Below are 15,005 nucleotides of genomic sequence, written 5' to 3' on the forward strand. Positions count from 1 at the left end.
TAAAAATAATCTGCATTTTTTTACTTTCCTTTAATTCACTGTTCCTTAGCAATTCATTTGAATTAACATTGCATAGAAGTTCATTCTCTTAACAAATTGCCTTTGGCTTCACTAAATTCGTCCATACGTTGGTGTACACCACTCTCTTTTTACATTCTCTCCCAAACAGATCCGTTCCTTTTCTCATCTACGGCTGGGAACTTATGGACCGGCAGCCTTTGAATTTTTCAAGCTCCTCCCCTTGCCAACTCCAATCCCCTGAGTCCCTCCCTAATCTCTCTTTCGCACGATCTCGGCCAAGAAGACCGTTAGAATTTTTCATTTCATTCCTTCAAGCCGTACTTCAACTTTCATTCCATTTTTCCATGAAAAAAATCAATAAAATAAAAATGCATTCTGTTAGTTAAATTTGCTATTCTTCTGCCACTGAATATAATGTTCATCAGTTGAACAACATTTTTCATTCGCAAAGAAACATGACGATGCCAACTATTAATTCAAACATTCTTTTGCTAAATAATAGGGCTAAATTTCTATGATTTCACTTAAGTTGTCAGAATTTTAGCTAAAAAAATTATGTTCCCGATGAAGGCATCGAAAAAGAATACATGAAAATGGTTTGAATGCTTTTGCAAATAGAATAGCATTCAAATGAATGAAATGGAAACGTCACAATAATGATTTCATACTAAATAATACTTTCTAATACAAAAATAAATCCTTGAAAAAATTATATTTAATTTCAGGTTAAGGTTACCTGGTAAATATATTGACTGAAAACTACAGCCTTACAGAACTTCTAAACATTTTAACCAATATGAGTTGGAACTTTTTTTACATTGAAGCTTATTTTTAAAAATCTTAAACTTTGAGAAAGAGTTCTTAAAAGACTAGCGTTATACTCATAAGGCAGCTCGAATTAAATCTATCCCTATAAAATCAATTTTTAGGTCATCAAGGATACTACGGGTGTTCCCCGGCACAGGAATAACCGTCTCGAAAGCATTTTCCTTTACTCCTTCAATTTCCTTTCTCCACCATCAAGTAAATATGTACCCTCAACACATACACATTACACTTTAAATTAATAAACCATTCCCTGATGCGAGTCTCTAGTCCCAGAGGTGGGTATTTGATCCCGCGCGGGTGTTTATACACGCTACGAGGAAAGGAAAACCAGTAACTGAATGGATTGCTCTTGGCTCTGCCCTCATCCCCTCATACCCATCCGGCCCGCCCCTTGTTTCTCCATCTATCATATCTCTCTTTCTCTCTCTCTTACTCTCGCGCTATTCCAAATACCACTTTTTCTCTCTCATTCCCTCCCTCTTCCACCTCACGTCTAGTCATCTACCACCAATCCCCGGTTTCCCTAAATAATCCACCTCAATGGGTAAACTTGGAACTGTAGGCGGAAAGCAGCTTTTCAAGGTCTTTGAAAGTTTTGTTCTCTATTTTTTAGCCGTTATTGATTTAACATTGGATGTATACTTTCAGAAAGATAGATTAAATGTAACTAGTGAGTTCCTCAAAGCGCAAAATTACACTGTTTCCAAGGTCATTAAAATGAATAGAAGATACGTAGAACGGTTTTGTAGAGCATACTTTTAGTTTTACGTTAGTCTATTCTAATAAAAAACGTGTACCAGTTACGCCACTTGGAGACCGATTCGCTGGAAATTTCACTGCTCGAGTATGTATTTTGCAAAAGGGCAGTTGCTTTTGTGGTCTAGCTCTAGCACACACCACACAAGCTTTTATTCGTATTAAGAGTTGAATTTTTAATGCATACGCAATCAGTTTCAATTAAATAAAAATACTGCAAATCAATACAAAAGAATGTGTGATTCTCTTCTTTCTTAAAATTGAAAATACTGCACTGAGTTGAAAATATCCTTATGGGTACGATTCAATAGCTCCCACCAATTACCCACTATAAGCAGGATATAGGAAAGTATGCACGCCAAGGTTGGTAGTTGAATTGTTGCGACATTCTAAGATTTAACGAAACGAGGGAAGAATAAATGTGAATAAAAAATTACGTATTCGATAATTCCAAGTTAAGTCCATAGTCATTTCCATAAACAGAAACTTTTATGTTATGAGGAATATTTGTTTTAGCTGGTGCCAAGCATTTCTGAATGTCTATAATAGGATATTCTGCTCTCAGTATAGGAGCCTGAATTATTCCAATACTTTAAAAAATTTGACCTTTCTTTGAAGAAAATTATTAAATTCTCATTAATAAAGGTCTTTTTATCACTTCTTTAAGTGAGTGTTTTTTTCCTACGATTGATTAATGTGAACGTAATTGGTTCCCTATATTTTTTAACGCTTTTAATCTCAGTTTATGAAACTATATTATAAGAATATTCAGGTGTTCAAATATGGGATAAGAACCCCTCAATGAACAACATTTTCGCAATGAACGCCACTAGACGTTAAAACGTCTGAAGAAATATTAATGTTCCGTTTCACGAGGGATTCGTCAATGATTCCACATACGCCCCTTCATTTTACTTAGGCATTGTCCTGACCTTCTGTCTTTGCCGCGACTCCCTCACCTCGTAATTCTGCGCCTCATAATATTATTTTCAATGCGACACTCGATGGAAATGGATGGGCGCCTTGAGGCTGAGAGAAACATCGAAGGGCTATGCCAGAGTTAAAGAATGGCCCCGTGAGAGATAAGTGGATTCGTGCCCGAAAATACATTTAAGGAGATCACGCGAGGCAGGCTGAATGGTGAGGATATGACGTAGACAACCGGAAGGCATGTAAATAACTTCTCGAGGGGTCGGGATTCAAACGGACGAAACGATCGTGTGGATATCTGAAAACTAAAGTGACTAGTACTTTTTAACTAAATGATAAATAGAATAACTGATCTTAGCACTTTTCCACTTGATTCAAGCCTTCATTTCTTTTTTCAATATCAAGTGGAATAGTGCTAGGATCAGTAATTCACTATATTCGACTTTAACCACATCACGCCTGAAGCTACTCAATTTGTAAGTGATAAAAGCATATATGTATCATTTTACTGCATGCAGTTCATTTAAATTTGACTATTTGATATAGTATCTTTACGATACACCCCAATGTAAAGTAATTGAAATAACCTTATGACCTCGAAACACTGTTATTCCCGGAATTGGTCTTTCGTCTAGTCAAGAGACGTCCTAGATAAACAGAAGATATAAAATTAGTGTCCCATAGCACCAAATACTTGGATAATCAAAATGAGAAAACCAAACCCATTTAAGTGTCAGCAAAGCGCTAGAATATCTCTGCATCGAAGGGTTATGCTAAAAATGCCATTAGTTCAGTTAGACGGCAAAAGTATTTAAGGCAATGCAAGGGGACGATCCATGACGGAAAGAGCAAAGGATGTCATTAGAAGGGAGGGTATTTTTTCTATGGCATTCACACATGAAAGGACCACCCCTCCACCACCCTCTTACAACTCTTCTGTCCATACCGGCACCAACTTTCTCCCTTCCCGTACGGTATGGCTCTCTTCCTTCCTCTCTGGAACCTTGACCTTAGCGTAGCCCACGGGGCATAGGGGAAGAGAAAAAAGGTAAAGGAAATGCCGGTTCCTCTTCCGTAGACTTCCACACCACCCGTAACCTTGACTAAAGAAATATATGGCTACCGAGGGAAAAATATGGAAGATGAAGGAAAATACGAAGTATGAGTTGTTTTAAGGGCTCATCCATGTAAAATGCGGCGTTGCGATGGTGTTGTATACATTTTGTGTACACACACACACACACACACACACATATATATATATATATATATATATATATATATATATATATATATATATATATATATATATATATGTATACATACATACATACGTTTTGTTACCCAAACTGCCTTCCCGTCAAGGATGCCACGCCCTGTGTGTGTGTAACTAGGACATTGCCTAGCTGAAAAATATCATCTTGTGAATATGTTCCATAGAGAATACTTTATAATACAGTGGTAACCGTACAATTCTCAACGCATATGAGTTTAAACTATGGAATGGTATTTAACATTATGAGAACGGAAATGTGTACATAGGCACTATAAGTAGGACCAAATACAATAAAACTTTAGGTCATTTCTGCTGCTTGAATTATTTTGATATTCAGTATTTTATAGGTGTCAATCCAGTGGTGAAACAAAGAAAAACTTAGCATTAGAGGAGAAGGAGTTACCCACATTTTTTCAACTTTAATTTATAAACGAGGTGCGTTTTACAAACATTGTCTCCGTTTCATAATATGTATGTGTATGTATTTTACGCATTAAAAGAAAATATACCACCTGCTGCTGACGAACTGCCGAAGAATTCAGTTGAAATTTATTCTACCTTGAGTGCATTATCATCTGATTGATGAGATATCGTCATTGAGCGGTAAGCTTGACCATAGACTCCACTGAAAAATGTCACCCAACGTGGGTGAAAATTTGAGAACCTCTTCTCCCTTTGCCACTGAGGGTTGATATTCACCCAAATGAGAGATGCACTGGATCTCACTTTGCAGGGGACGAGGAGGAAAAGGAGGTGATCTGTCTTCATCCAAGATGTTCATAACCATGAAGATAAAATAATTTTGCATTTTTCCAGTTTAAAATTACACACTTAAAAGCAGCCTATAAAATCCGGATATAAAATATTACCTCGTGGCAGTTTTTATCTGCGAGATAAAACATGCTATCTTGTGCAATCAAAAGTGTTTTAATTCGAATGATAATGACAGCATTGTTAAAGTAATGCTTAAAATTGAAAATTCATGTAAGGCATGGGGAATATTTTATAATATCCTAAATTATCCTTGTTATCCTAACGCGTAGGCAAACGTATTTACACAAGAATATATAGAAGTTGCCTATACTACAGGAACTAAACAACGCTTTCGTAGACGTGGAATGCCTCCTGAGTATTTTGAACCACCATTGTGAAAGTTGTAATTCATAAAATAATCACAACACGGAAGCTATTACGATTCACTTAACTTAAATTGGGCATTATGAATCCATGCTAATAAATTTTTGAATTTGGAATTAATTTTAATCAATTATTGCCATACCATTTATTTTTACAATTTTTATTCATTTTTGCATTTAATTATTGTAAACCCTCAAAGTATATCAAATCTTTAGCTACTAGGCCATAAGAAATATATAGCTTTCAAGTCAAACCACTCACCCCGATTGTTTCTCTGCGCAAGTCCTTCTGCCGACGCCGCCTCCTGATGATCATGAAGCACACTGCGATTGTCGCCGGAATAAGGATCACCACTGTTCCTAGGACCACAGGCAGAAGCAGTCCATCTCGGTTGTAACCCTTAAGAGAAAGAGAATTTTCTTAAGTGTATATTTCACCATAGACGGATGAAGAGGGCACCATAAGTGACGTGATAAAAAAATATATATGCACCACAAACTTATATTTCCTACGAAATTGTTTCGAAGAAAGTACGAAATCACTGATAATAGGTGGATTTTCTCATTAGTCTGAAGTGGGGCTACATTCCCTACCTATGTCAATTGGGAGTAGACCGTTGTGTGTTGCCTGTCCATGTTGTAGTGGAATTTCGCCTTCTTGCTTTTCAAATTATAGCTTGCACTTCAATAAATAAATTTCTTATTGTTTCCTAAAGTATAATATTTTTTTAGATGATAGTATATGTTTTTCCTGCATGTGCAACTAAAGGATTTTTGAATGAATTTATGCGCCAAGCGTATGGGTATGGATTTGCATGCATGTGTTGATTTTGAATGTGGTTTTGTTTTACGGGAGGTAACCTAACACCTCCTGCCACACGCCCTAGCGGCAGCTTGCGGGGTATTATGTGGATTTAGATGAAAGTAAGCGTTGTAGAAGATGTCTATTGATTATCTTTCTGAATAGTTTTTAAAAGTATCATTAGTAGTTCGCTGTATTAATTTTTTTATTTATCGGAATATTTCGGCATATTATTAAACATCTTGAAAAATAATTTAACATAATTAAGTTTAACATAATCTATTGGCAGTCAAAACAATAATAAAAACATTACTTAAATATGAACAAAATATTTCGCAATTACTGTTAAAGCGAAAAACTTGATGGTGAGCTTAAGACAAAATCCAAAAAAAGAAAGAAAAATGAGATTTTTATCATAAGACATCACTTTAATAGGCAGTTGTTAATAACAGGAACTGAACTATATTAAGTTTAAAAAATAAATATCATAAAACTATTTTCTAGTTAATTGGAAAGAGAAAATTCATGGTCCCCTCTACTCCGTGATATCCACGATGTTAAGGAGAGACGCAAGAGAAGTCGCTTAACAAGACAATTTATTTTTATCACGCCATTAACCATAGGGGGTTTCTCATATTTGGAGCCATCAGCATTTGACACCCGTTGCATAATGGCGTCATTTTGGCACCGAAACCAACCTAGCTGCCGGACAATAAATTTCGCTAATCTCGAATGGACAGCCTGGAGCTTTTTCCCATATATTTCATACAAAAACCTTTAAAATTTATTGGCTATCGATAATAAGTCCATTGCCGCCATTTCCATAGTTTCCCTTATATACCTACCTTATTATTTAATGGACCCTAAAAGAGGAAGTCGAGCAGTAAATACTGGCTTTAACAAATGATACCACGAATAAATACCACGAGAAGAACAATGATATAGTGCAACTTAATCCGCCCCACGTGTAACTCCGCCCCAATCCAAAATTACCGCTATGTGAAGTGAAACACAAAAAGATTTGAGTTACTAAAGAACTATAACGTTCTATCAGGCAGGAAATAACGGATCGTATTATAAACCATCAATTTATAACACCAATAAATCATTCATTATTAAAGAGTCTCATTTATAAAAATCCCAAAATAAAAAACGTATACCCTCCAATATCGACAAGATCAACGAATTCTCTTCGAAACAGTTAATTAATTACGCATAATAGCGTTTAATGATCATACGTATAATTTACTAAAAAAATTAATTAAACCGGCATAATACACTGAAATGCAAGAACTAAATGGCTAATTATGCGTAATAATGTTAAAAAATATAAAGATTTATTTGATTCGATTATCAGCCTACCATAAATGTATATATGTATATATATATATATATATATATATATATATATATATATATATATATATAGTCCATCATGTAAATCTTGGGTATGATAATTGAGGTGGTTTCCCGTTGCCTCCCTCAATGGTGTTTTTAACGTGACACCATCACTTACTGGCCGCGTGGACTACCTTTCGTCTGGCTCCTAACCTTCGACCTATCTGACATGGGTGACCCTACCAGGAGCAATAATTATTACTCCCGCCAGCACAGCTCTAGGGGTCATCGGAACGGACAAGCCCTTCTACCACGTCAAGGTTGTAGTCCGGGGAGGGACACACGCGATTATGTCCTCTAAACACACGCGATTATGTCCTCTAAAGGATATACGATCAGTTAGAGGACATAATCGCGTGTGTTCCTGCAGGGAAACATTTGATAGTGATGGGGGATTGGAATGCGACGGTAGGCAAAGGAAGAGATGGTGACGAGGTCGGGGACTACGGATAAGGCACGAGGAATGACCGTGGGGAGAAGGCAGTTGAGTTCTGCAGGAGACAGGGGTTAGCTATCACCAACACTTGGTTTAGACACCACAAAAGATGCAGGTATGCATGGAAAATGCCAGGTGACTCAGAGAGGTATCAGCTAGATTATATCCTGGTTAGACACAGGTTTAGGAACAGTGTGATAAATTCGCACAGCTTCCCGGGAGCGGATGCGGAATCTGGCCACAATTTAGTTGTTATGAAATGTAGCGTCCGTTTCAAAAAGATAAGGCGGGGCCGGCGAGTTAGGAAATGGAATGTAGAAGCATTAAATGGTTTGAAAAGAAAGGAATATAAACAGGCGGTAGAGGAAATCATGGAGGATGGTAAAGAGCTAAGTACTATCGAAGAAAAATGGGAATGTATCAAGAAAGGGTTGTCTAAAGCCGCAAAAGACACTATTGGAACCGTTAACGCTAAAAGGACTAGGAAACCATGGATCACGGATGAGATGATTACAAAGATGGATGAGCGGCGAAAATGGAAGAATTTTAATACAGCATTAGGCAAAATGAAGTACAAAGAATTGAACAATAAATTGAGGTGGTCAACAAATAAAGCAAAGGAAGCATGGTGGAGGACGCAGTACGAGGATATGGAAATGTCTGCAGAGGAAGGGTAAAATCGATGCGCTGTTCAGCAAGGATAAATCTTTATCGGGAAGTAAGAAAGGGAGATCAACGATAGCAGTTAGAGATAAGGCAGGTAAGGTAATAGTTGACACAGGAAAGATCCAAGAGAGATGGAAGGAATATGTAGGAGAACTGTATAGTAAAGAGGTTAGACAAACAAAGTTAGACATTGAGAAGCAACATGACGTAGAGGAAGATAGATTAGGTCTAGGCATACTAGACAATGAGATAGAAAGGGCATTAAGGGAGATGAAACTAAATAAGGCTGTTGGGGTGGATAAAATTCCCGTGGAACTTTTAAAATGCTTAGGAAAATGTGGGAGGAAGAGGCTATATGGGCTGATCCGTAGTATTTATGAGGAGGGAATCTGGCCGGAAGACTTCGTGAGATCAGTTTTAGTTCCTATTCCGAAAAAGGTAAAGGCCACGTCATGTGAGGATTATAGGACAATTAGTTTGATATCCCACGCAGCTAAAGTGGTTCTTAGGATCATAAACAAAAGGATAGAGAGTAGGGCAAATGATTACTTAGGGGATGATCAGTTTGGGTTTAGGAAGGGGAGAGGTACGCGTGTTGCCATTGCAGTAATGAGATTATTAATCGAGAGGAATATAGAACACAATCAGGAGGTATTTGCCTGTTTCGTAGATTTCGAAAAAGCGTTTGATAGAGTGAATTTGGAAAAACTATTGAGTATTCTGCAGAAAATAGGAAAAGATTGGAGGGAAAGGAGGCTAATCCGCAACCTGTACATATCTCAGACTGCTCAGGTGCGAGTGGGAAACGGGGAGTCCGGTTGGGCAGTTTTAGGAAGAGGTGTATGGTAGGGTTGCCTATTATCACCGTTGCTGTTCAACCTGTATGCAGAGGAAATGATCAAAGAGGCATGGGAAGACCTGGAGGTAGGATGAAATTGGGTGGGGAATTCGTAAAATCAGTTAGGTTTGCTGATGACCAAGCTTTAGTTTGTCAGTCAGCCAAGGGGCTGCAAGCATTGCTGAGTGAATTGGAAATGCAGTGCGACAGGTATGGAATGAGAATCAATATTAATAAAACAAAGGTTATGCGATTTTCTAGAAAGAAAAAGGCTAAGCTTAACATTAAAATAGGAGGGCAAAAACTAGAGCAGGTAGAACAGTTTACGTATCTCGGTAGTGTTTTGGACCAACACGGTCAAAGTAGGACGGACGTAAGGAGAAGAATTGCGCTAGGCAAAGAAGCTTTCACAAGGAGGAGGGAGTTGATGACGGGGACGTTAAGCAAGTATGTTAAGAAAAGACTCGTAAAAACTTTGATATGGAGCGTAGCTATGTACGGAGCGGAAACGTGGTCATTGAAGCAGGAGGATAGACGTAGACTGGAGGCTTTTGAAATGTGGGTATGGAGAAGAATGGAGAAGGTAAAATGGACAGAGAAGAAAACAAATGAGGAAGTACTTGGTATGGTGGGTGAGGAGAGGGGTTTGTTGGGAGAAATCCTATGGAGGCAGAAAAAGTGGATCAAGGGGGTATTGACCGGCAGTGGGATGTTGAAGACTGTAATAGATGGGAGAATGTTAGGCAAACGAGGAAAGGGAAGGAACAGGATATGGATGTTGGACGGGATGAAGGGAGGAAGAAAGTACTCTGAGATGAAGAGGGACCTGATATAGTGTAGGATGATGGATTTAATGTTTTGTTGTTGGGAGTAATAAAATGTTTGTTTGGTAGTTGTGTCCATCCAAAACCCTACCTTAACCGGTAGATTACCTTAAAAAAAAAAAATATATATATATATATATATATATATATATATATATATATATATATATATATATATATATATATATATATACTCATATATGAGTATATATTTGGCGGGATTTCGTGTTTGTATATATATATATATATATATACTCATATATACAGAAACTGAGTATTTGTTCGCCGTTTGGCGGGATTTCGTGTCTGAATGTGTATATATATATATATATATATATATATATATATATATATATATATACACATACACTTTAATATGTATATGTATATATGTGTGTGTATGCATATATATATTTACAAGGAAATATTCGCTGGTTATTCTCTAATTAATGTTTTCCTGACACATTTATTATATGATACATAGGTTTATAAATTTACTGTACGTCAGAGGTTTTTCACAGAACACACCGGAATAATCTCAAATCCCTGCATGTATAATCATATTTATGAAGTTCAGTTCATGACTATTTAAACGTTGACCATGTAATTCCTGAATTTTAACTCAAAGTGCATGCAGTTTGTGATGAGTACATGAAATAGAACATGATGGAAAAGAGGGAACGGTGTTCACCAAAAACCAAAACTCAAGAAAAATAAGTTTTATCTCCTAAAGCCATATGAATGATCACGTACTAAAATACAGCATCAATTTTTTTACCGTGGAATGGAATAATTCCTACCAAAAAGGCATTTTCCCACAATATTTGATAAGTTATTTAAAACGAAGCTTATTTTGTCTCTGATCGAGTGGTTTCTGACAATTATTACGTAGTAATCATGGATTGCGATTGTTGATAACCGCAATAAAAAGTGCTGTGGTGACTTAGCGTCCCTCTTAGTTCAGTAATCTAAAGTTTAAATATATGATGTACTTTTGATTTCACTAGATATAGTAGCATTTGATCCCTTGAATGTAAATAGCTGAATTAGTTTGCAGATACATTACAGAAATCTGTCGTTACCACAACTGTTCACATTATAAAAGGTATCAAACGTCTTCAAGAAAAATCTCAAGGGCAAGAAAAAGAGTTGTTTTGAGTAGTGGTGAATCTGCTATAGCAATGGACCATGTGAGGAGATAGGACACGCAGTGGGGGCTTAATTTCCTGAGGCTTACCCGTGTGTCGACGTCGGAGTAAAGCAAAGCTCGAGGACGATTATCTCTTGTTTCATTTCCTGACAAGAGGTCGCTCCACCCTGCTGAACTGGCCCCAAATCCATTGGTGCGCGGAGACAAAAAATGCCAGAGACCGTAATCACCACTCACGCCCAAAAAGAGACAAGGCGAGGCCATGAGAGGGGAGAGAGGAGATGAGGGGTGCGCCTTGCGGTGACGATTTTGGATAAAGACACGAGACATGGGAAATAATTTATTCCCTGGAACACACGGAAAAAAAAACCCTACAACCACTCTTCTCGCTTCGACATTGACCCCTTCTTGAGGTTCGTAAATCTCTTAAAAACAAAATCCATTCACTTAAGCTAAACTTGACAGTTTTGTACTTGGCCATTCATCCGTCACTTTTAAGTTTTTGCTTCATTTTTTGTTTATTAGTTCTAAAATTGCTTATGACCCCATATTGTTCGTATTAAAATTAATTAGGGATAAATATGGCCAAAAATACATTGAAATCCATTCTACATCTAGAACTATTGTCAGGGAAACAAAAATAAATGCAATACTTTCCCTTTTTTCCTTTTTGAGGACTTCAAAAGACGATTGTTTTAAATATTAATGGAATGGTTATTAGTAGCGTACTGTTATTAGTACTAAGCATGACACTTGGAAGTTATGAGAATAAAATGCTTTTTTTCGCTAATATTTTAAAAGGCTTTGGCATTATGAAAATTATGTCATATTTATGGACCAGTAAAATATCTGTTCAAAAACAAAAACAGAAGAAAACGCAAAGCAAGGTAGATGAGAAGAAGAGTTGAAAAATAGTTTCATAAATATACCAGATTAATTTGGAATAGAGTAAAAACTAGTATATCATTTTCAAATGATTTACTGAAATTATTCGCAGAGAAAAAAGTTAAGATCATTTAGCAGGACAATCGAAATCAGATTTAATATTTTAGGAATTAAATTATGCAGCAACATCAAATGCACAATTATGCCGATAATGAAGCTTAGCGAGCACTATTATTCTAACATTCCAATTCTCTTGGTGCACTTTGACAAAGCAACGCAGAGACTCAATAAATTATTCTCGTCTAAACGTGGGAACTTGACATGTTTAGCCTCTGGGCTTTGCGTTAAACCAACTCTGATTCCATTAAATTACCAATGCAACATTTTGCTAAAATGCTACCCCAAATAAGCCCACCACGCGATTTTAATGAATAGTAACGGAGTAGTTTACATCCCCTATATTTTTATAACCGAGAAAGATTTTTTACAGCGTTATAAATTATTATATTATTAATCGTTTAAAAGAAAATTTACATTAAGATATATATATACATATATACTGTACTCGTATATAAGAAATACTAAATAGTGAGAGTTACTATATTGTGAGTTCCCGTTTCTCTAGGCATTAAACAAGAATTTGCTCAATTTATGCCGATACATCGATCCACTGGGAGATATGAATATCGATTCCCGGTCAAATGAAACAATTGCTGAATTGCAAAATCTCCCTGTACTTATAATCGAATGAAATCGAGCTAGACGCTATCCTCGAATAAGATAACATAAACTATCTAAGACTTCAGAGTTTCATGTGAGACATGAATGAATACGTCCAAACTATAAGGCCGAAGAGAAAGAGTAACATATTTTGGCAGACAGGTGAATCGCACGCGCGTGCGTGGATCTCCCCTTTGTCCTGACGGCCCGGAGGGAATAAAAAGTGTCCCGGCCGTTTGAATTACCTGCGTCGGAGAGGAGGAGTAGGAGGCACAGGAGGAACGAGAAAGAGATGAAGGGGGCGAGGGGAAATGAGGGCTGTGAGTGAAGGGCCGACAGACGGCCGTGGGATAAAGACGCCAAGGAAAAGAAATTACTGCAAGGAGGACAGGGAGATAAAGAGGTGGGGGGCACAAAGGAGATGGAGATACAGAGAGAGAGAGAGAAGGAGAGAGACAGAAAGATGTCAGTGCGGTCCGGAAAGATATATGTGCAGTGATAAATAAACCCCTAAGAACCCTTCTCGGATAACTTCCTTAAAGCTCACCCCGCCTTCCTCCTCCTCTCTCCGCGGCTCCTGACATCCATTGCCGACGGAGAATGTTTTGAGAAGTGACACGAGCAAGGAGTAGGACGGCGGATGACGGAGAGACTCCTGTGCAACAGTCCTTCAAAACTCAGAGCGGAACGTTTACATCCGTCGAGTTTATTTTTAAGCGTAAACACTCTGGATCTTAAAATATGCGGACAACATGCGGATCCTCATTTTTACGGAAGGAAAACCAAAAAATAAAACAACAAGAAACATCCTAGGTATTTCTCTCAGAAGACTTGAGAGAATTCAGACTCCAATTCATTTCTCTGGGAGTTTTAGCATCGCCGTTAAAATTCTATATGCTTTAGCTCCAGAGGCGATTCTCCCATGCTTAGTTTGATACACGTACTTATCCGGTACTTGGTTAAAATATTTATCCGATCTTAAACTTGAATCTGCTCTAGTTGGATGATGGAGATTCAAATGGTGGTACACTATTACGCTACATAATAGACACAATTCAAAACAGGGTCTCATTAATAAAATCTGAAATGTCTTGGGAGCTTATTGCCAAGGGACGGGTGTGGAGCCACTCTATGCTTAACCACGTCTCGGATACTTAGAAAGATCTGATCCAATTCCTGTAAATATGAGATGCTGAAAGAACACCTGCATTATCATTAAATGAAAAAGGCGAGTGGAAGGGCGTGCGGAATTAACTATTACGTCATCAGCATCACGGACCAGAGAGAAAGGGTAATATATGCTGTGGAATATGCGTTTTAATATGTTAATGAATACTTCTAATAGAGTTTTTCTCATGATTTGCGCGAAGGAAAAACTATCCTTCTAACCCGTACGTTTGTCATTCTCCCTGAGTTTTTCCACAGCGTCTAATCCGGCGTTGTAGTGAAAGTCTTGGGGTTAGTAACTCAAGTACCTTAGTGCAAAAAATATTATTGCAATGTGTTAATACATAAAGTTGACTTCTTGCTACCAATTTCCGAACCATTAACCAAAATTTCTAATCACTAATTCCAACGCACTGCTTTCTTTACTAGGGTTTTTTATGTCCATGGCTGTTCTGTAAATTTTTCCCATTCAATTTGATTTTCTCAATTCTTGATTCCACTTTTTCTGATATGGTAATTAAAGGAGACTCCACAAACAGTCCCGTGCAGATAAGTGGTGTGCATATATACTAAGCCAATTCAACCCAAAATAGCCTTCGGTGGAATGAAGGCCGAGAATAATCATACTCGCCTCGATCCTTCGGTCCCACAGAACTCCGAATTACGCTTTTTTCTATTCCCCCTCCCCTCCTCCGAATCTTTAACAACCGCTCCTTCCAAACCCACACCCAGCTCATTACAAACGCCCATCCAACTCGCCCGCACCTACGACGATGCTCTTTTATTTGCAGCACCGCTTCTCGCCGGCAGTCTACACATACACACACACACCGTTCCCCTTCATCGGGAGTCTCTCCCGAGTTAATTGCCGAGGGGCCTTTCGGGGGAGGAAAACGCAAAATGGAATAGCCTCTCGGTTCCCTCCCTTCCCTCACCCGCTCTCCCCAGCCTCCAACTCCTCATTCTCACCCGCGCCGAGAGATTGGAGGCGGGCGACCGAAGGGGGGGCGAGATGCGGGTGTGGGAGGCGCCAGGGATCGGGGCAGGAGGGTCACAGAGGAGTAAGGGAAAGGAATTGGGGAGAAGGCTTTGGGGAGGAAGGTGCCTAGGGGGCATATTTATAGAATTATGATTGCAAGCGGTATAGGGCCAAGCAGTATACTGATAATGAG

General features: G+C 38.1%; 1 protein-coding gene across 1 annotated transcript in view; it reads right to left on the reverse strand.

The window, feature by feature from the left end:
- LOC139688360 (uncharacterized) overlaps positions 1-15,005 on the reverse strand; it is a 616,376-nt gene that overhangs the window by 133,417 nt on the left and 467,954 nt on the right. Inside the window, exon 2 of the mRNA XM_071585894.1 lies at positions 5,210-5,347. Within this exon, the coding sequence (XP_071441995.1) occupies positions 5,210-5,347 (138 nt within the window). The remainder of the gene's footprint in view (positions 1-5,209; positions 5,348-15,005) is intronic.

This window comes from Hetaerina americana, unplaced genomic scaffold, assembly GCF_022747635.1.
Source record: "Hetaerina americana unplaced genomic scaffold, ioHetAmer1.1.p SCAF_2, whole genome shotgun sequence".
In the NCBI taxonomy this organism is placed as follows: domain Eukaryota; kingdom Metazoa; phylum Arthropoda; class Insecta; order Odonata; family Calopterygidae; genus Hetaerina; species Hetaerina americana.